Source organism: Varroa jacobsoni, unplaced genomic scaffold (genome assembly GCF_002532875.2).
Source record: "Varroa jacobsoni isolate VJ856 unplaced genomic scaffold, vjacob_1.0 scaffold_1353, whole genome shotgun sequence".
In the NCBI taxonomy this organism is placed as follows: Eukaryota; Metazoa; Arthropoda; class Arachnida; order Mesostigmata; family Varroidae; genus Varroa; species Varroa jacobsoni.
Window position 1 is genome coordinate 8,697 of NW_019214255.1, and position 22,251 is coordinate 30,947.

At 41.8% G+C, this 22,251-nt stretch overlaps 1 protein-coding gene across 1 annotated transcript; it reads left to right on the forward strand.

The window, feature by feature from the left end:
* The first annotated feature begins 437 nt into the window (after window positions 1–437).
* LOC111269094 (tetraspanin-11) lies at window positions 438–21,936 on the forward strand. Its single transcript, XM_022848455.2, has 6 exons — window positions 438–745; window positions 4,519–4,593; window positions 5,990–6,085; window positions 6,293–6,382; window positions 7,135–7,215; window positions 20,427–21,936. The coding sequence occupies exons 1-6, from the start codon at window positions 551–553 to the stop codon at window positions 20,556–20,558; spliced, it is 669 nt and encodes a 222-aa protein (XP_022704190.1). The 5' UTR covers window positions 438–550; the 3' UTR covers window positions 20,559–21,936.
* Window positions 21,937–22,251: the final 315 nt, after the last annotated feature.

Consider the following 22,251-nt stretch of genomic DNA (forward strand, 5'->3'; position numbering starts at 1 on the left):
TTGGCTCCCGGTACTATTCATTGGTGGTTGGTCCACTACTTACCGCAAAAAGAGCATCTAACGTACCAGCGTTCAAACATCAATTTTGGCACACACCGCATGTAGACAACTATAAAAGCCATGCGGCCACACAAACACTATCGACCAGTCATACGGAATAGGGACGGCGTTTCGTGGATCGTTATTGGCCCCTTCCAAGGTGATCGAGATTTTTCCGCCATAGAGCGTATGTCTTCTTTCGTTTGTTCGATAATTGGCAAACGAGTCCTGGAAATCACCGTCGTCTTTGCGGGGAGTACAAAATTGGTCCGAACAGACATCGACAAGGACCGGTACCGAAATATCATGAGCATTTGCGCGCAAAACGACGGCTGCTAAGTAGTGGAAATTAATATAAGTGTATTGGTTACTAACGATTCGACTGAACGGACGACTGCGTTAAGCAAGAGCAAGCGAGTAAAAATTCGACGCGTGAGCTTTACCCATTTGCCGAAATAGTTTGCGCCTATTCGATCTTGTTCGAGTAATACTAGTCTGGTATGGAGTACATATGGGTACCAGTTCGTATGCGCGCTATTTTGTCGGTAGAACTAACAGAATGATTCAGGCCGTGTTTGTGCGTCTCCTATCGGCCTATGTGGACGCATCGCGCACAGACGGAGAAACCAGAACGACGACTGAAAAGATCGGGAATATCATTCTCTGCTATAAAATGATTCAGACATCCATTGGCAAACGTTACCAGGTAAAACAGAGCTCGTAAGCATGAAAAATAATATAATAGTAGTAGTTTTGCTTGTAAGTGGCCCAACGTGCTATTGTACGTGCCTGCCTTCCTGCCTGTCTGACTGCCAAACGATCTGCCAGTCAGCTTGCTAACTCGGCTTTCTGGTCGCTACTTGACGTGTTTGTTTCTATTGAATCTGGCAGGGATCCACATTATTGGCACTAGTTCTAGTCGTACTGCTTCAGCAGGTGAGAGCTATTGGTAATGAGCGGCGATAGATCGCCTCGTAGTCGTTGATGTCTCAATCGCTCTACGGCCTCTGCTTCTCGAGTCTGTTTCGTCCAGTCCGCTAGTTGGCAATGGCTAGTCACTAGAACCGCCGTGCTAAATTCAGCAGCTTTCCCCTGGTCGGCTGTTGTTGTTGACGGCTCGACCCGATGATTGCCGCTCCTAGGTTTTGCGCTATTTTGGCTTTTGCTCATGGTGACGCTTTTAGCATCTGCCCTTGGCCTACGAGACCTTCGAACTGGATGGACGTCAATCCTCCTCGTCAATCCAGCCGATTGACGCTATGCTATAGGGGGCACGAACCGAGCGCCCCTCTGTCGTTTGTGGTTGACTCAAGAATTCTGTTTCGATTTCGCACATGCTGGCCATGTGTACCGTAACTAAATATCCGTGGTTGGGCACACGCGTTTCTCTAAAAGAGTCTCATCCATATTTTGCCCAGCGGTGCAATTGTTGGAGTCTGCAATGGGTGTAGCAGTGCACGCTAGATCACTGATATTATTTATTATGGACCCTGTGGTACTGAGCCTAGTAAACAGTATTTGATTAGCGTTATAACAGTATCGTAATAGCTGACAGTTTCAGTGAATCATTGGGGTAAATGTTCAGCACACCCAGTTATATATAGCGCAAGGTTTGATTTGCAAACAGTGATAACGTCTGACCTTTTCTGAGATACAAATAACGGTTGAGTTATTTATGAAATCAACGAACTATGCCAGATGCTTCGCTTGATACCTTGACTTAGTATGCGTCAAAGTCATGATTTTTTTCTACCTGACTTTAAGTACATACCATGTTTATTTTTGACAAACATCTAGCACGTTTTTTTTTATAGATAGCTCTATCAATCAGCACCACACCATTTGAGGCGTTTGGGCATCACTTCGATCAATGAAAAAAAAACTCGCTCTGGCTACCCACACAGATATCTGCGTATGCGCACAAAGGGTGATCATGATCATTGACAATGTTATCTTTCTAGCAAGGTCAGTGTTCGCACAGACAGAGGGTTTTTTTTCCTACTTTTGTTGTTAGCATCAGCGTTGTTGGTTAACAGTTTCTTTTTAACACCTATATGGATCAGGAGAGTTTACAACCGGGTCGAATGCCCGAGCGGTTGTCGCCTTCTTATCGCAACACCGGCAGAATATTACTCTGCGTCCACCCCACACGCCACCCCACCGCAATCTTTACGTATGCGCACACCTAGATAATAGAATAGAATAGACCCTACCTATGAACGCAGCGACACCTAGTGATGGGAGTAGAAACGACAAAAGTACCGGTACTACGCGTTCGCGGTATGAGTACTTCCATGCACAAATAAACACACACACACACATATAGAGACATGTGTTATTGGGTCTTGAGTGAACAAATTGATGGAAGCAGCATGCCTGGGACACAAGCTAACCAAAACAACGAACCGGACAGCTGGCGTTGTCTGTCATAGCTGAAGCAATTTTTGCTTTTTTTGTCGATTGCTCATGCCTCTACCTCTGCGTACGCGATTTCTGACTTTGTTGGTCACTTGTGGGGGCACTATTTTGCACCACCTATCTATAATAACAGCATCAGTAGCGCCACCGCCACTACTTGTGATAATAACGATGACGATGACGATCACGAATTTCGACTGAATTCCTCATTGTTTCTCTGGTAAAAGGATGTAGGGGCAGGAAGGTCGGGGAAGGTGTGGGGATGGCGGTAGTGAAAGTGTCTGGATCTCCGCGTCAACGACTTCAAACTTCAGACTTCGAAACAGCGCTGGTCGTTTTCGTCGTTACAACGATAATATTGTGGCTGACCCAGGTGGGGCATGTCGAGGTTGCACGGAGTAGAGACAGGACAGTCTATTCAATCAGGACATTATTTGTTCATTCATTCATTGAAATTTATAAGAACAGAAAAGTTGATGAAAGTACATGAATGAGAACGTGCGGCATGAGGAGAACTACAAAGCAATCTATAGTCTGGAAGGACTTTGTACGAACTTTTTCTCGCTGTCAATAATGCACCATTTATAGAAACTTATGCAGAGCATGTACTGAGATATTTTTTGCGGCCGTTGCTACGATGGCAACGATTGTCGGTGTATCACCTAGGCGGTGTTAGGTAATGCTGACAGATACGCGATGAATTGACCCATCATCCCTCTAAACAACCAATGATTAATTTTCGTGAAACCTCAGAATTTCCTGTTCGCCCTTATACACGGACGGCACCCGTAAATTATGTATGTTTAAAAAGAATCTTCACAGAAAGCCAACTACTATAAAAAGTACACATACGCCGACAAAGTAATTTTCACAGAGTTACCTGTGGTCGCGATGGTCCTTCCTAGTTATTATGCCGTGATGCATGAAATATCAATTCAATTGATTTCAACTTGCCAAATACTACATCCATAGTAAACGAATAGCGCCATTTTATGAGGAGTGTTTTTGCGCGAATCTCAACCTTATATTAATGACTAGCAAGACTCATGACTGTTGATGATGATCAGAGTGATCGTCTGCGGTATAAAATATAATATTATTAATTTAACTACGAACTCAATTTTATTGAGAGACTGACGCCGGTTGCTACAGCAACATCAACATTATGTGTTATTGTTTCATTACGGCCAACCGCATTAATAATGATGTAACGGCAGCTCTTTGCCCCGGGGCAATGTACGCCAACTTCGTCGAACGATGAAGCTTGCGGTAATGCTGTAGAAGTAAACTGGGGAAAGCTACGTTCGTTCGCCCATTCGTTCATGGCACTTACGTAAAGTAGCGCCGTGGGCGACCGATTGCTCTGACTTAGATATATATATATGTATGTATGTATGTATGTATCTGTATGTATATGTATGTATGCAGATCGCTGTATTCACAGCTTATGAAGATCTGTGCGAAGTAGCTGGATCAACGAGGCAGAAGCAGTACGAACTTGACAAATATTTGCACAAATCTCCCATGGCTCTTTCCACATCATCACAGTCACTGTCATCATTAGCATGATCGTGCCCAGTAAATTATTCGCAACGAAAAGTGAAAGCTGATTAAGAAACAGAAAAAAAACCGGGCTAGAATTGATCTGGCTTATGTACAAACGGCATTTCGAACTTTTTTTTTTTTATTAATTTCTGATTAAACGCATTTTCTCTTAAATTGGCAGTTGTCATTGAAGTTGCCAATATTCCAGGTTGAATGATCTTTTCTGTTGTATGATCGATTTTCGAAACGAAAATTAGCTTTTGTTATTGTGGAGGCTGAAACTGATCACCGTCAAGGCCCTCTCTGAGCCCACTGATTGTAACACGTTTGGGATCGAGTTGACCGGATTCACAGTAACTAATATAATCCTAGACCTTCACGTCGTTGTTGCTACGTAAAGACGACGTGTTCCTTGAATAATAACACTTTGTATCCATACTAGTGTACACATACATTCGATATCTTATTTTTCCTCTAATATGGCTTATGTTTTCCATTGCTATGAAATAATTTCAGTTCTTCGTCATACTGTTCATGATCTTCATTATTCTACTCGTTGGAGGAATTCTCGGCTACGTCTTCCGAAACGAGGTTTGTCCAAATGGGGAAAATTAATTAAATAAAAATTTATTAGATCATTACTAGTTCATTCGCTTGTTAATCTGCTAGACACTAAAACGGTTGTCGAGCCTCGTTATGTTAAACGTTTGTACCATGTACGTTTGTTCTGTGCTTATAACGAAACCCTAGAAATGTATACGACGGAGTACTTTGCATAGGTTGTATGAACGTCTAACTTAACTGGGTAGAATGAGCCAACAGTTAGTAGTTTTTGTAGAAAAGTAACCAACGAAACTAACAAACCAAATGATTAGATAAGTTTTTTTGCTAACATAGAAAGAATGAATCCACAAAATATCCCTTCCAGATAATATCGTTTATTAGACTGTAAGGAAAATTTTACCGCAAGTTGATATTGATGCTGTTTGTTATTCCTGTTCGACGCTGTAACTTCGTTTGTTTTAATTTACTTTTCCAAATAATGAACACCCCCTGTTAAAGGCACCTACCATTCCCCCTCCCCAGCTCTCTCGTCTTTAACGATCAGTCCAGTTTATCCAAAACGTTTGGTGCAATACTGTCCTATGATCATGGTCGTATTTTTTAAGTCCACGGAGATAGTCTTTTAGATTAGTAGTCACTGTATCCCAGAAAATGTTTGCCATACCTTTGTATAGTCGTCCGAGTCGCTTTGACCTTGATTCGCGGAAATTGTTTTGCTTAGCTCTACTGCAACAATACACTGTTTTCACTGATATCTGTCACAGTGGTAGAACGGCGGGTAAGTCGTCCCATCTATTAACGGCAAAGTTGTTGTTAAACGCTTCTAAAAATTCTTCTGAAGGAATTACTATTAAATTAATGACAGCAATTATCTTAAAGAAGCTCATGTCGAAGAAAAAACAAAAAAAAAAAACAAATTTTCGTTAGGAAGAGTAGAGTTTGTAAGAATTAAATTGACCTATTACTATAAAAATTGAAAGAAAAATGCATTGGAATGATGGCCGTCGAACTTTGGCTCAGTTATATGGACTAGCTGAAATAGACCTTTCGCTATACTTTGCGCGAAATTACCCAAATATGTTTTACTTTGTACAAGTGTAAGGGGTGTGAGTGCAAAATCGATCATTTTTACCTGTTAGCATTAGGTGTATAAGCAAAAGATTCAGCTAATTTTCAACCAGTCCGCGATTTCTCAATTTAGAACGCGTAAAACTATGTTGGATTATACCGAACAACTCCTCTATTTAGGTAAAGTTGCTTCGAAATATAAATTTACCTTGCACTTAATTATAGGATGAACACTTTAGGCTGTAAGCGTACTATGAATAGGACAAGGCTAAACATCTTCTTTGAGCCTCACTAATACTGAAACAATTCGAAAAGTAACATTTTCAGCTGTTGTCTTTCTGTCGGCTTTAACTAGGTCGGCGAGCGAATGTATCAAGAGATGATTATGACAATTCCAGCATATGGAAATGACACCGACGTCACGGAGGCATGGGATGCCGTACAGCATCACGTATGTATTCTGACCTTATCTTATCGAAATATATATACATTGTCCAACAATAGCTCTAATAGAAATAAGACCTATTTTTCTAAGATATAATAGGAAGTTGTTTTAAACGTCACAAAAACGTCTAGCGCTTAAGAGCATCATTCGATTTATCTAATAATAGCTCAGATGATTTTTTTAATAATTAGATTACCAATTGTTTAATTGTAGTTCGAATGTTGCGGAGTTCCCGGACCGACTCCCAATGAGAAGCCATACAAGATCTGGCTCCTGAATATCTATTTCAACGATAAGAAACAGGTAAAAACGTTCTTGGGGTTACGTTCCAATGACATTTGTCCTGCTTCGAAAACGCATAGATCAGGGGAATTGAATTAACTCTCTTCGCTATGTTTGGATAGGACATAATATTCTCAACAGCTATCAACTGCGACTGTATTATCATTACTTGTATTTCGAATGAAGACACAGCAGAGCATCGTGCTTTTGCTCTCGGAAATCCCTACGTAATTTAGACGAACTTCTGCGCATCTATACGCACAAAAGTGCATATGTAGCTCTGTGCTCTGTGTCCTATTGTATTTCTGCTTGTCTTATTTTCTGATCTGAGGTTCTGGCATTGTGAAATGTTTCGTTTGACAACACATCTTGTACAAGTACACCTGCCAACCTACAGGAAAAGTTGATATATTTGTAAAATTTAGTTGCAGTATCTAGCCGTTAACTAGATCGAAGTTAAAGAGCCAGTATTATTAAGTACAAATCGCACAGAAGCGTCCTTCCTTTGACGGGACAAAAAATAATTTTGGTAAAACCTCGAGGACGTGTTCCGTCTATAAGTCGTGTCAGACGTTACGTTGATCGCTGCGTCCCAATATCGCCGCTCATGAGGCGATTGATTCAACTCGCAAGTTATCGAAGTTTTGTATCGATGGATCAGTCATTTGATAAGTTCCTCCATCGTAGCAAGTTGAAGGAATATAAGGTACGGCTTTATCTCTCCGGCTTTCGTTATCTAGCCTACTAATATAGCGTTCTAAATCTGCATATAGGTTCCTGAGTCGTGCTGCATACGAAAAGAATGGATATCGGATTGCCAAGCGAACCCTATGGAGAGCAGTACTTATATGGCTGTAAGTTGAATGATTTTTTTGAGTATATCATTTATTGCGAACCGGGTACGGACGCTTGTAGCTGGGTCGGTTTAGTTTCTCGGACCGAAATACAGTTCACGTTATGTAATGTTTATCAACGTGATCATAGATATCTGCGACAGGACCGTACCGCTGAGAGAAGCAGAACTAGTGCTTTATTTGCTGCCTAGGTGGCGCGCCATTGTGCTCGACGATACGAAGGGATCACATTGACCAATTAAATACGGCTGGGCCATGAGGTTCTCGTCGTAATCGTTATAGCGCTTCTATATATTTGGCAACGCCTCTCCTCTATGTTACTGCAATAGCTTTGATTCTCACTGGTCACGATTCGTTCGAATCGGAAATAGTAAATGGTGTCCCATTTACTAGAGGTAAGCAACCATTCTGTTGCTTCCACAGAGATCTTTCTATGATTTGGAAAGTTCGTATTGCCGGTTAGGGGAGGGGGGGGGAGTAGGGGGCAAGCAGAGTTACCTATGCCAGCTTAGATGAATGCTACTGAATATGCGATACGTTCGTTACGGTAACTATCTCTGTATAAATAAATTTCCTCAAAGTCAATTAGCTAAACTGTAACAACATTATACACTCATGCAAGGAATTAAAGGTTTAATAACATATACTTTTATTTACAATTTATCGATTTGTACACCCTTTGGAGAGATCTCGAGTCCTTGTTAATTTCCTATATAACTTCTGTGTCAATGTATCGATACGACTTGCCTGAAGCTCTTGGAAGTTGACTCGTACCGTCATTTCGTTTTGTGGTTTTTCCCCGTCGCGTTTACTTTGTTCGAACTACGAACAGTCTGTCTACTCAACCGAGAGAATGGAATAAATTTTTGTCCCAGCCGGAGGCGTCTGGTTAATCTTTCAGTTTCAATAACATATATATATACACACATGCATAACATACACTCACAAACGAATTCACACATAAAAATGACACCAGTCTAACAATACATCAACATTACGAGCAGCATGGTAGAAGTAATAGCGTGGCAAAATGCATCACTTTCATTCATTATTCGCTCACATCGCAAGGTCTCCGTAACAGCTCGTAGCGAAAGCTACCCGTTGCAATCGCTACGAATGGCCCGGCCACGAAGTTTTTTTCGTCCCTCCTGCCAGAATTCTCAACTAGCTAGCTAAGCGTGAAAAGTAAATATCGTAGGGTGGAATCGCGGCTATAAGAGAATGTGTGGCCAACAGTAAAAAGTGCCAAAGGGAGGGATCTTCGGACGCCTAAACGAACAAATGAGTACTGAACCACCGATATTTCGCAACGGGTCGTTCGCAAAACGACTAATGCCACCTCGTACTCGGCAAATGTCGCAGTCATTGTCGTGAGACGAGATGAAATCAGATTGGTTGCTCGATAGCATTGTCACAACTGGCACTCATGGAAAAAATGGTGCCGACAACAGTTGAGACGCGCGGCAAATTCAAAATGACGATTTGTTCTAATACACCGTTTCCACTGCTTAGATTCCCATCAGCCTCAGATATAGACCAGACCAGAAGCGTAAAACGTTTGCTATTTCAGGAAACACGCTGAGGCTTGCACCTCTTCAAAAACATGAAGGCTATTTTTTCCCATATTATACATTCGATTTGCAGTGCTTGTGTGTATTGACAACGAAAGAAAATAGTCCATTTAGTAGTAGCAAAATAGTAGCATTTTAAAGAATAGAAAACTCTACTATAGATACGCGTGATATCGGTATCCGTGAAGTATAGGGGAACGTAGTTCAGGGGGCTACAACTCGGCAGACAAATATATCCTTCCTATTCTTCACCCCCCGAAAGTAACGTTCGTCTGTCATCGCCAAAGCTGTAGCATATACATTGAGTTGATATCAGTATAGGTTTACGTTAAAAGTAATCTAAATAGTTTACTGAAAGCCATCAAAGATGAAGGAACCGTGCAATAGGACCTCGATGGGATTCACTATAAGGCCAGTATGTTGAAGCATTATTTATGCCTGCACGCAGAATAGAATGTGCTGGGCAGTCGCCCAGATAAACGGCTTCGTTCTTGGCCTATACATATTTGTGTTTGGTCGAGCCAAAAGAGGAAAAATTGTATAGAACAAAATGGGTCCAGAACAGCACCGCCCCCGAGCACCTCCCGGGCGTCATTCAATCATCGACCGGATTAGCATCTACGACTATTGTTGTTTGAGGTATCGAGCGCGGTTCACCGTCGCCATCAACAGCAGTACGAGCGTCGCATGAACGTCCGGTGAGAATATTCGATATATGTCAACCACCGCGCAAACTCTTGTTATAGTTGTTCCAACTATCACTGTCGCATGGGGCACCAGATCCCGCTGCGGCCACCATTATCTTTGCCGTGCGGCTCCTAAGCTAGCGACATCGTCAGGTCGACCAGAAGCGTAACAAACTGAGATAGGCATCGCTACATACGTGTTGATACAATGTATACAGACACAATAGGCTTAATAATTTTCGATCTATAACTATTTGATTGTCCGCATCTAATAACGATTGGAATAAGATAGTCAACCAGGTCTGTGAAGGTGTAGGTCTGCCCATAGTCGTCCATACACCGTTCACAGAATCTGGATGAATGGAAGAGCATACGCGATTCTTCATCTAAAGGTAGACAACTGTGTTGTTTGGGTCGCAGCGTATTTGGTCCTACGCTATGGAAGATGAGACTTAAATCGTTCGAAAGTGGTTCCCTGTCAATCTTCGATTATAAGCTTAGAGCAGCACATCCAATCTGCTGATGCGAGCTCATGTACTAGCATTATGTTACGGATTACCCTTTACGAACAATTTGTAAGTAAGAAATAACTACATAGAACACCTTACAGCTTACCATTCTTGTCACCTATCGTTTCTAGGTTATTTGTGCTCATACTCACAGCCGAATCCAATTCCTGAATACTTTGTTCAATCGCGTGTGCCTGGATCGTTTGCCACGACAGCCCAGGTTTGGCAAAATGAATTTAATTGAAATTGAAATTTGTCGCTTGAACATACGTTTAAGAGGGTTGAAGATAGCGGCTCATTGCCATTGTCCGGCCAGAACTGTCCATTTTTCTAGTACTCACGATATATTCAAAATGAAAAAATGACGTAGACGCGGGGGTGGTAAGTGGGGAACTGATAACTAAGCACACAGCCATAATTGGCTCTTGGCTTTGGAAGGGTAAAAGCGTGAAAGCGTTACGTCGACGTCAGTAAGCGGTCCACCCTTGCGGCAAAAAGTATAAAATGTTTTATACGTTTTCTTTTCGACGAAAATAAAATGGTATTCATAGACAATGAATGGACGAACAAACAAATAAATCATAAGGAAGTGAGTCAAAGAGCCGGGCTTAGCAGTCCTTCACGCCATGTAAAAATATCGGACTCGGTTTAAAATAAGCATGAAATTTATATGAAATCTACGTGTGCTAATGAGAAGCTGCCAGCTCTTTTGTTTAAGAAGCAAGAATTATCTAAATAATTATCAGTTATCTTGATTTAGTTATGAAGGAGCACCAAAACAAACATGGCGGACATTATTAATTCCTGTGGACTGACTATAACTTTTGTGTCACGTACTTGTATTGTAGAACGTTTGAAATCGTTTCGATGCAGTATATGTAGCTGAGGTTTTCGTTGTATCTGCTACAATCAATCCGATAAGGATAACATTTTACCCATGAGAAAACCTCTTAAGAAGCATCATAACAGATGTTACATTATTCTAAGTTACATTCGTTACAACTGCTGAAGATGATTTTTGTATAATTATAAGCACAAAATATATAATATGGCCTATTAAGGGGAGTGATCAACATGATTTTCTAATGTTTGTATCTTCTTAAAAAAAAAAAACGACAAAAACGTCCATACGACGACCACTATAACAACTAAGGCATTGTCTAAAAATGTAAGATATCTACAAATATTTATCTTTCACTGTATACTAACATCTGCCTGAAATTCCTTGCTATCTGTCTTGTCCGATGGCCGGACAAGTGTTCTCTGCCGTCGCAAATACACGAACTATGACCCCCTTCTTTCGATTGCTATATGTTTTATAAAGTATACGAAAGCGTCCACACGATGCCGACGTGATTTAGGGGCTCAGCGTGACTGAAAATAGGATTTTACGGAAACGAATCCGAAACTACTGGAATATCGTGTACGTCGTAAAGTTTGTAGAAAACCGCAAGTCATTTCACTAGACTGTCGTTCGAAGCTGTGCTGCAAGAAGCGTACATCGTAGAGGCATGTGCTGTTGTCTTCGTAGAACTTTACCCTTGATCTTGTGATCGACTCATGCAAATTCTTGTTCCTACATGCCCCTTCAATTTACGTTTGTGGGGTAGTTTTTGTTTGATCTTTGTCAAGTGCTGATTGCATTAGATATAACTGCGATTTACGTGGCAAAAACCACCTACTGTCATTTCAGTAGATACTTTTCGTAGGCAAAAATCTCTAGTAATTGAGCGGTTTATTACTTTGTCTGATCTGTTGGAATTGATTTAGTTACTCAATTATATGATCCTGAGAAATAGTCACAGTGCTATAACGGTATTTTTGTCGTTAAATTTTGCTCTACGCTTTAGATGACACTACGAAGTAATGCTAATGCTTCCACTCAGTGGCTTCGTATTGAAAACTATACATTGAGCTTTAGCCAGAGAGTTTCAGACTATCTAAATAGCAACTAGTGCGATCTGAAGAAGTGTCCAGTTGAGCGGAGTCGAGGGCTTTCTTTCGGCCATAGCATCAGAGATGAACTAAAATTGCGGGACAAGCTCCTTGGGCTTGGGAAGAAATTCTAAACGATAAAAATGCGGATTTTAATCGTAAGGTCAGATATGATTGATCCCGAAGGCATCTTCGCTATCTATCAAAACATTCTATTCTAGGGGTATTTAGCATTTTGCTTAGAAAATGTACCTTCAAAATATTCTACTTAGGACTGACTATAGCATTCCCGCTATTGTGAAATATAAACATGATTTAAACTGTTGCAAGGATGTTTAGGGGCTTACCTAGGCTGCCTTCGGCCTATGAGCTGAAAAAAAGGTCGTACAATACAATACCAAGAAACGCTCAGAAGAATTTCAGAAATCGTATTTATCGCATCTGAGCATGAAAGAAGAACAGTCCTATTCTGAATGATACGGCGATGTAAACGGGGTTTATACAAGTGTCGTACGAAAAGAAGTGTTTTAGGCAATCTAAGACGATCACTATACTTTTGCGTATGTAGGCGTGTGTGTCCGTCGTTTGTATTATGTACATCATCAGCTAGCTAATCTGTTAAATTCTCTGTACCAGTAATGTAGTGTAGTAAGCGTTAAACCAATGAACGTATGAATAAATAGTGTATCTGCAAGAGATATAATGGCGTGATATCAACAACAATTAATTAAAGTCAAATTGATACCGCATCAGCAATTATAAATGATGTATTCAATTATTTATCGTTAAAATGCCCTAAGGCAAAAACCAGAGGCTGAAAAGGGAAAGCCAAAGGTCGTCGACCTCATCGCCCCACCGATTGTTGGCTCGCAAATTGTTAATGACCAGTCGAGCTAAAACGGTCGGGATAGCTATTCGATTTTCAGCCCGAGATACGCATAAACAATACTATCTCCGCGGACAGCACATTGATTTGTCTGCGATCGTCGTAGCGCTGTCGCTACCAGTTGTCTGACGACTTTTCTCAATAGCGCAACGTCGCCACATAGACATGCTCGTCGCCGTAAACAAGCCTAGAATCTCAGAAGCTGGCGGTTCCAGACAATGGGGAAAACCGCCGTTGGCGTTTTAAGCAGCATTAATAATACGAAGCGGTATCAGCAACAAAATTACACAATCGTTGCGGGGTATTCAGTCCGCCACCGTCCGTCCATTCGTGCATTTGTCGTTAATAGACGTACTGCTTCCATTACACATTGGGGGTAAAAACGGCATCCATATGTGACACCTCGCCCTCTAGTGGCTTCGGTCTCCTGTCAAGTGGTAGCTATCGCTGTTCCGACCTCGCACTGCTGTACCCCCCCCCCCCCCTCTACCTCTACCTCTACTACCCCATTCATAAATATGCATATTTCTGTTTTCGTGCATATTTCACCCGTAATATTGTCATTATTACGGTGACTGGGTTAGCACCAACGAGACATACGTGACCGATTAGTGTCACTGCGTTCCATTATGCTGGAATTAACTGGTTGTGGGGCAATAGCCGACTCCCTCCCTCTCATCTCTTCCCCAAATAACAACAATGATCAAGATGACAGTAAGTGACGTCTGGGACTGCCCCGTCCCTGTGCCGCTACTTTGACTCATCACGAACCGCAAATGATTGAAGATTAAAGAGAGGATGAAGGCAGGCGCGACAGAGCTTTGTGTGTATGCCCTTTTGACTGCTATACGTACGGGTATCACGTGGTCAATGCGAAACGCCCGAGGCGATTCTCAGACGTTTCCACAAGCGCCCATAACGCTAAGCTGTGAAATAGCAATTATAACGATGACAACAAGGGCAGTAGCAGTTCGCCGTTACGACAGATACAACCTTTAGCGCTGTCTCCGCTGTTTGAGTTGAAGCTTCTCACGACGACATTGTATAAAAAGTCATATCGCGACCAAGCTTAAATACTCTAACTGTAAATTACACTGAAGTCTTTACGCAGTTCCGCGACGCTTCAGGGTTCGATTCGAAACATGACTGCAGTATCGATGTTGTGAAGGTTCGCATAAGTTCACCTTTCTAACTTTTAGCTTAGTAACATTGATTCATGCATCGATCAATAAAGCACACAAAATGTTACCTCTGAGGACGACGACAATGAGTATAAATACATTGTAGGTTGAGAATGGTTGTCATACTTTGCGTTGACGTTAACCGCGTTGCCAAGTCATCATTTGTACACCATATTTGGCAAGCACACGCGCTTTGGATTCACTGATTAGATTTATTCGTAAGGTCAAATAATTATGGAAGTACTCAATACTCGCTAACATTTAGCTCTGTATTGTCCTGAGCTTTATCGGAAAGTTGAATCATAAATTGGCCTCGAAAATAGGACGTTTTTCTTAGTAGTCAAACCGTAAAATGTAGATTCAGGTGCGAATGTCGTCTATAATTCAGTAGAACGATACGAAAAACATACTCACCGTCAGTAACTACTAACGTGAGTGGAAACGACTAATTAGATTTGCCCTTGCGTTGGAAGCTTTCAGTGAAAAGCCTCTTTTATTTTATCGTTGCTGTTCACATAGGACGAAATTGCTCTAGATTACAATATAGGCTCAGAAGGCCTCGGAGGCTAGGTAAACGTAGCTTTACCCGGTGCACGAACGACCTACCCGCCGTGGTGAATTATCTATATCTGCCTAGCAACTAGCTATAAACGTGCAATTTTTCTATTATACATGTTGTTACAATATTGTTCAGTTACGCAGCGTACTGATAATTTTCAATCTAGCAAATTAGTCTCGCATAAGGCCTCGGTATGGCCAGCTCTATATGGAAGAAATGAGAAGATACCTAAATAAACTCTGCCATGCTTCGACAGTTCTCTTTTAAGTGAATATAAAATATAGAACGAGGTAGGAAATGGATGACGTACTTGCCCCATTACAACGTCGGCCTTCTCATTTTAGTCTATAAAAACACCAATAGCCATAGCGATGACTGAAAAATCCACTTATCTCTGCGAAAATCTTAAACGTCTAGTGACAAAAACTGTTGCCGACGGAAGCCGAGTCGAGAATTTCGAAGCGTCCACTGCGACGAGGAAGAAACCACCATGGGGACGGATAGACAAACGGGCAGATTGACAGATCGGCAACTTTGTACGCTGGACAACGCGCAACGATATTGTGGCGGCAGTGTTGTATTCTCACCGGAAAAAGACAACGGAACCGTAAAAGATTTGAAGGTCCTACAACGCGGATCTTCAGCTTCACAACGTTCGTGGTCAGCGCAGTCTGTCGTTGCAACAGCAATGTCGTTAGTAAACGGCACCATTTGCTTGTCGAATGGATAGAAGAAGATGAATAAGAAATGAAATATACTATCTGCGGCGGTGTGTTACGTCTAGACGTGACGATACGTTGCTGCGCGATCGTCGATGTAATGCAATGGTCAACAGGGAAACATGGGTCGCCAGCTGCAATGACCTGAACCTCGGATCGGATAGCTATTGAATGCAATACAATGGGAACGAACGCCAACACACACACACACCAGCAGAAGGGAATAGCTGGCACAGTGAGCGATTCGAGCTGAAATCGAAAAAATGAGGAACAAGCAAACTGTAAGAGCTTCGCGGCCAACCATTCCATTGACCTTCAAAATGACAGTAAAAGACCCGTCGCTACTTCAGACCACCGATCTCATCATGATCACGGTTATTTCGCTGCTCTTCTGTCCTGTGTTTAGGGCCCCGTGACCGTTCAGTAGCGAACAATGAGTTCGAGCGGGCTAGGAAAGCTAATCTCTTTGCAATGTACATACAGACACAAACGAGCACATACGCACTGCCATTGCTAGCATAATACCCAAACAAATTATATAATACAAAGTGCCATATATTGCTCAGTAACTAAATATCCATATGCACCATGAAAGTAGCTAATTTTAACAATAATAGCAGTAATAATACAGTGCTCCCGTTCCACTCTCAAAGTAAGTAAATCGAACCCCGTCAGCAATAGTAATAATACCGTTGACTGTATTTAGTTATGAGTACGATGGAAATCAGCGGCAGGCTGACCTGCGTCCCTGAAGCGTCATCCATTGGATGATCTCTGATTACGACATTTGGCCAAATGGTGACTATATGGTGCTTGATCTAAATATATTTCATGTTACTTTAGATCTCAATCGATCCTACCAGAAGAATAATATGTTTATATTTGACTGTGATATATCTTGATATATGATGTCAATATCGGATATCTTATTGAGCGAATCATTCGATCAAACCAAACTGATGTGTCATATTAATAAAAGTTATAGTCCTACATTTGCGGCTGCGGCGGCGACAACGTAACGGGAAGAGGTAAGGGCCAGATCTGGTCCTGATAAAAGCTAAACAAGGACACTAGTGAGCAGTGGGGCTGCGTCGAATTAAAACTGTAACGCCACGTGTGAACAGATTTATAGCTGCAAGAATGAAGTAAGTTACTGTTTATTAGTGAGGCCTTTTGCAGGCATCGGCTCAGTTGTTTTTCTCGTTCTAGTTTTGTACTATTTGCTTCAAGTCAGTATTCTACGCGGACACCGAGATAAAGACAGATAGTTGCCAGGATAGAAACGATCGTCAACTATAGCACGCTACTTCGCCGTTTGTTTACTCAGGCTACGCCGCCTTCTATAATACGTGCGCGCACCGGGTATATAAACATTTATTAATACTATTCTCCAAGAAACAATCAGCATACGCAGAACAGGACCGGGGGAGGAACGCGTGGGGCGAAGAGAGCCTGGGGAGACGAGGGTATAAAACAGCAAGCCACCCGTGCTACAAGGGCTGCCTTGTAGTTTTACTGATAAAAAAGATGGAAAGACGTATTGCTGTTTTCGTTACTGCTGCTGTTGTGAGCACGAACGTACGACTATATTTGTATGAAATTATTTTTCGTCTAACAACGGCTAGCTAATGTAATAAATGTATCGAAAGCTCTAACGGCATTTGCTAACAGTGGTTCAGGTCGTCCCAGCAGCCACAGCCGTAGCAACGGCTGTCGCTGAAGCCGAACGACTTTCGTGCGTAGCAAAGTTCTGTGTCGCGTATCCAAATTGGCCCCCGTCATCCGCATTACTAGCGTCGGGAAAGAGGAAAAAGATAGAAGCGGTACGGCCTACCGTAAGTCCTGTTCCCTCGCACTGTCCGATGCACTGACTCCGCTAACGCTAAGTACGTATCTAGAATAGCGCGTAAAAGCAACCGCTCATGCGCCTACTTATTTATCATATGTAATTTCATTGTCACACAAGCGTGAGCGCAAATGTTTCCTAGGCAAACATTAGAGTATTTGCTCTGTGATGTTTCTATGAGGCGAGGGAGAATAGCTAGCGCTATCTGTGTGCGCCATTGTGTGCGTGCGGGATTCGCTTTCGCCTACCGCAACGGTTGACCAGTATACAATATATAGGGTACATCCACCGGTGGAATGTTAAGCGTTAGCCAAGCGTTACGTCCTAGCAGAGACGTGTGAAAAAATATAAATTACAAGAATAGGAAGGACATTTACCTTGGGACGACGCTTGTTGTTACGCTTCGGGAACTTGTCTCTCGAATTATCGCTGGCGACGACGAAGTGCGCAAGCGAATTCGTCTGCTACGATGCCTTCAACAGCCGTAGTGAAAGCGACCGTAGATCGCTACAAAATAATAGACCAGAAATAATATTTTTTCATATCATATTATAATGGCGACACTTGTACTAATAGCAGGCAGTGAGTGTTTGCAAAAATCTACTTAATGTATTTATATAAGGGTGTACCTATGATTAAGAAATAACGAGGACCTTTTTTCATTGTCGTTGAAACAAAAAATGCCAATTGTAAGCGATTAAATGCGTGAAACTTCAGCCTTTCTCACACCGTAACAACGATCTTTGTCGTTGTCTCACATTGTTACCGACTTGGCTTGTTAGACGATTTTTCGGCAATGTTCTTGTCGACGCCGGTTGCCTATGTTTGTACATGTTTAACATGCAAAATGCAGAGTGCACGAATCAGTGTGCAGAAGCGCAATGTAATAGTTCCGAAATATTGCGGCTCAAACTCACGCTGAACTTAGATTGACAGCTTTTACTCATAAGCTATTATATACCAAGCCGCAATTTTACGTTTTTCGTTTTCTGCTGATACGATCAGTTCCATTTTGCAATGGGCAATTTTCGTCACGGATGCGTCGCTTCCTCGGTTGAAGATTCTGCAAACTATTCTCTCACGTAGTAAATCGTTATCTAACCTACCACTGCCAGTATTTTGATCACGAGAGAGCTTTCGCCAATCGGTCTTCACGCGCAAGTTACTGCATCAGTCTATTGAAACGGGTTTACTCATACACGGCATCATCGATGGATATCATTCTATAATATTCTCAGGATAGCATGGACTGATCAGTAATTGGCTGCAAAAATAGGAACCATCACGAACTCGAGCCTTCTCATTTAACCTAACCACATTTGACAACTCATTTTGTAGATGGTACTCGGTCTAACTACTATCTCATTAACGGAAATTTGTGTGTTAGCTTGGTTTAAAGAGTGTTGCGACGGCTGTCGATCTACTCCGCGGGGTAGCAACGAGTGCGGACGAATGTAGGCCAAAGGAAGCCCTTTTGTGATAGTTCCGTAGAAGACAATCGCAGCCTCAATGTTTCCGCGACGCGTGTGAATTCTAGATAAAAAGTGTGCCATCGCGCTAGTGTTTTGAAACGGCTGACGGTCCTCTTATACAGGTATACCTGCCTCTGGGACGTGTTGTTAACGTGGAGGGCAACGACGCCGAAAAATTTTCTTTCTTCTGAAAAAAAATCATAACCATGAAGTACAGTATGTTTTTCAGTTGGTGTTCCTATTATTTGTGAGATATGGTTTTAGCCGTTCGTTCGTTCGTACGTACGTACGTACGTACGTACGTAATCTTCGGCCCAGTCGAAATGGCTATCAAGGAATATTTATAAATATATATGTATGTGTATGAGTGGCAGTTATAGTAGAACGTTTATAAAATCTACCTACTGCCGCACAACTTCAGCAAGTGGCACGAAAGTCAGGTAGACATTACAAAGAGCGGAACTGAAGTCGCTACGTACGCTAGCCGTTACAAGATACGATTAACTATTGTTATTGTCACTATTACAGCAGCGGCCGCTTCTTGTTGCGGATTGTGACTTGTTCTGTGAGCGTGCGAAATAATGGTAAAATGGTGGTGAATTGTTGCTAATAAAACTGAAGTTTCTAAATTTAAAACACATTTTACAGGGAACTGTCAAGGCTATTGTAAAACGGTGCGCAGGTAAGAGCCAGCGTCAACGTTTACCAACTATAGCCACTCAGGAAAACATTGGTTAAGCGGCAACAGTCTACGGAGGCATGACAACGAACAGGATATGCTTGCAGACATCGACGCTGCACACACGTACATATACATGCACAGACAGCTGCGAGACAAAAATAGGAGACAACAAATATCTGCGGTAGACCGGATACCACTACGAGTGTCGCCGCCGCCGCCGCCGCCGCCGCCGCTGCCGCTGCCGCCGCCGCTGCCGCCGCCGCCGCAGTCGACGTCGTGCTTTTTTTTACTGTTGGCATTCTCACTATTGCCGTTGTCGCCACTCCCGGCGTAGCTCACTACAATTGCCAGCGGCAGCACCCCGGCCACTAACACTAGCGTTTAGCGATTTGTATTTTCCGCGTCAGCTAATAGACGTTTACTGAGAACAGAAAATTATAGAGGATAAACGGGAATGTAAGTGGGTGTGAAAAAAAACTTGATTGCCAGCATCGTACTAGAAGTTACAAGCCGGCTGCTTACCTAAATAAAAACTAGTCAAATAAGCCTATAATCTCAACGAAAGTATTGTATTAGTCCAGCGTTCAATGCTGTTCGGCCACTATAACCAAAGGGAACAGAACAAAAAAGAGATAGCTCGATTGAGCAGAGTTATATTTAGAGTGATAACAATCGATGAGTTAACTTCATCTGTGGGCTGTTCGTAGATACGGAAGAGCTCGGAGGATGTGGGATATCGAGTGATTTTTCTGTGTGACAAACGTCCGCCTAAGGATAAAATCACAACGGGGCTGTTCGACACTATATGATTTAGTCGCTTGGAAAAATAAACGAATCATGATCATCATAGTGATTCGATAAACCGAAATTTCCAGCAGGACACGAGCATTTTTATCTATTATTATTATTATCGTTATCAGAGAACAATTGATGTAGAGTTTGGCCGCAATCAGCTAGCATTTATGGAAATTATTGTACCATTTGCTATTGTGGCTAATAGGCGAAGATCCAGGTCGTATAAATTCAACTGTTCAGGAAAAAGTTTTAGCTTCTTGAAGTTTAAAAGTTCTGGCTAAAAGAAGAAGTCGTTACATTGTGTAGACACTGACCGTGCTCCGTTCACAAATAGCTGATCTTCAGATTCGATTTTCTCGCTCCGTTTCAGAATTGCCACACTCGAGTGCGCGACTTCGTGGAAGATCATGCGCGCACAGTCGCCGGTGTCGGTATTGGGGCAGCAGCGCTTCTACTGATTGGGATGATTCTTAGCTGTACGATGGCCATGATGATTCAGTGAAATTCTCCCGTTTCACACCTGTAACCCACAACGTTGCCCTGTCGCGCTCGACCAGGTCGCTGCCGACCCCAGCTATATCAGTCGATGGGTTAAGGGAAGAAGAAGAAGTAGTACTTGTCGAATTTAGCGTAGTTATTTTTCTCGCTATACCCTAATACTGCCGTCTAAAGACCGCGTGTGAGTTGTTAATCGTGTCCATGCACACGATTGCGGTGCTAAACTGCCCATTATGCATGCGACATCTTGAGAAGGTTCAAATGAAGTTACTGAAAAGTCACATGTAATGATTCATTGCATATATTCTTCACCTCTCAGATGATCTCGGCTGCATCGAAGCTGCGCAACAGCTAGTACTACCGTAAACAGATAAATGGTAAACTGGGTGTGAGGTTTGTACGACACATCATTATTATAATTGTGAGCATGCGTGAGATACGTTAGTTAACATGAATACAATGAATTAAACCAAATTAGCTGAAGAAATGAAGTTACGGTAGTTCGTTGATTGGGCAACAGTTCGCGACGCCTATTTTTTGGTGAGTACAGAATAAAGCAACCTCGTTGAAGACCGCGTGAAGACAGGTCTCAATAAGTTAGCCATACTACAAACTATTACCGTTATAATACTCGGCATAGATCAAATGCATCGCTATGCAATCAAGACCGCCGCACCCGTATCCACTACAAAAGGTCTAAAACCGATTTATCCTATCCTTAAGTACGTCCGCAGTGCTCGTCGTCATCGAGATCGGCAAAGTAATATTTATGGGACAAATCGATGAGAGGGCTATACTGAAGCTGACGTGATAATAGTAAAATCTTCTCGAATTTTTAATGTGTTCTTAATTAGCTAAACATATATCGTGCTAACACACGTCTTGCACGGTGCGCCGTACACCAAGTTAGACAAAACCAATCTTATTGTTACAACGAGTGCTCTTCTGGAATTTTCCGTTTATTATACGCCTACCTGTTGTGTTGTCAGATACTTGTACAGCGTGTAAATATAACAGCATTATAATAGTGGAAAAACATACAAAACGCGCCATGAAGACACAGCGTAGTTTATATTTAGCGGAAAATTTTTAGTTGATTATACCATCGAAAGACCCGAGCGAGATCTTCACGACGTGAAAATTTCGTAGAGGAACAAACCAGTGTAGAGGTTTTAGACAAAGACAATTATTGTAATTTATTGATGAATATATTTAATGTATATATATATATATATATACATGTATATATATATACATATACATACATATATATATATATATATATATATATATATATATATATATATATAGAATATGAGTTATACACTTAACGTTAGCGACGACAATAATAGTAACAGTAATAAAGTTTTATTTAATAAAAAGACAGTAGCTAATTTATTTTGTAGCAGTATTTAAAATATAGTGTTTATCACAATACCTCCCGCACAATAGCACTTCCGTAATAATACGAGGCCTTCTCGTAGACCAGAACAGTGTCATTGCATTTCTGGGTTTGGGTGTAATGTTTGTGGGCTCATCAATGGTTAGGCATGTAAATTTGGCAAGTTTCTTAGGAGCAGTTATAATTCTACGCAATTAAAACGCTATCAATCAATCAATCATATATCGGTAAATTCATGTTGTCGCAGATAGATCGGTGCTGTAAAGCACCGAAGAGTTGAGCTGAATTTTAGGAC

Bases quoted from the DNA above. Each gene is read 5' to 3' on its own strand.
- LOC111269094 (XM_022848455.2), top strand. From the start codon at position 551: ATGGGTACCAGTTCGTATGCGCGCTATTTTGTCGGTAGAACTAACAGA. The intron at 746-4,518 runs GTAAAACAGAGC...AAATAATTTCAG, and splicing joins CCATTGGCAAACGTTACCAG to TTCTTCGTCATACTGTTCAT. The intron at 6,383-7,134 runs GTAAAAACGTTC...ATCTGCATATAG, and splicing joins ATTTCAACGATAAGAAACAG to GTTCCTGAGTCGTGCTGCAT.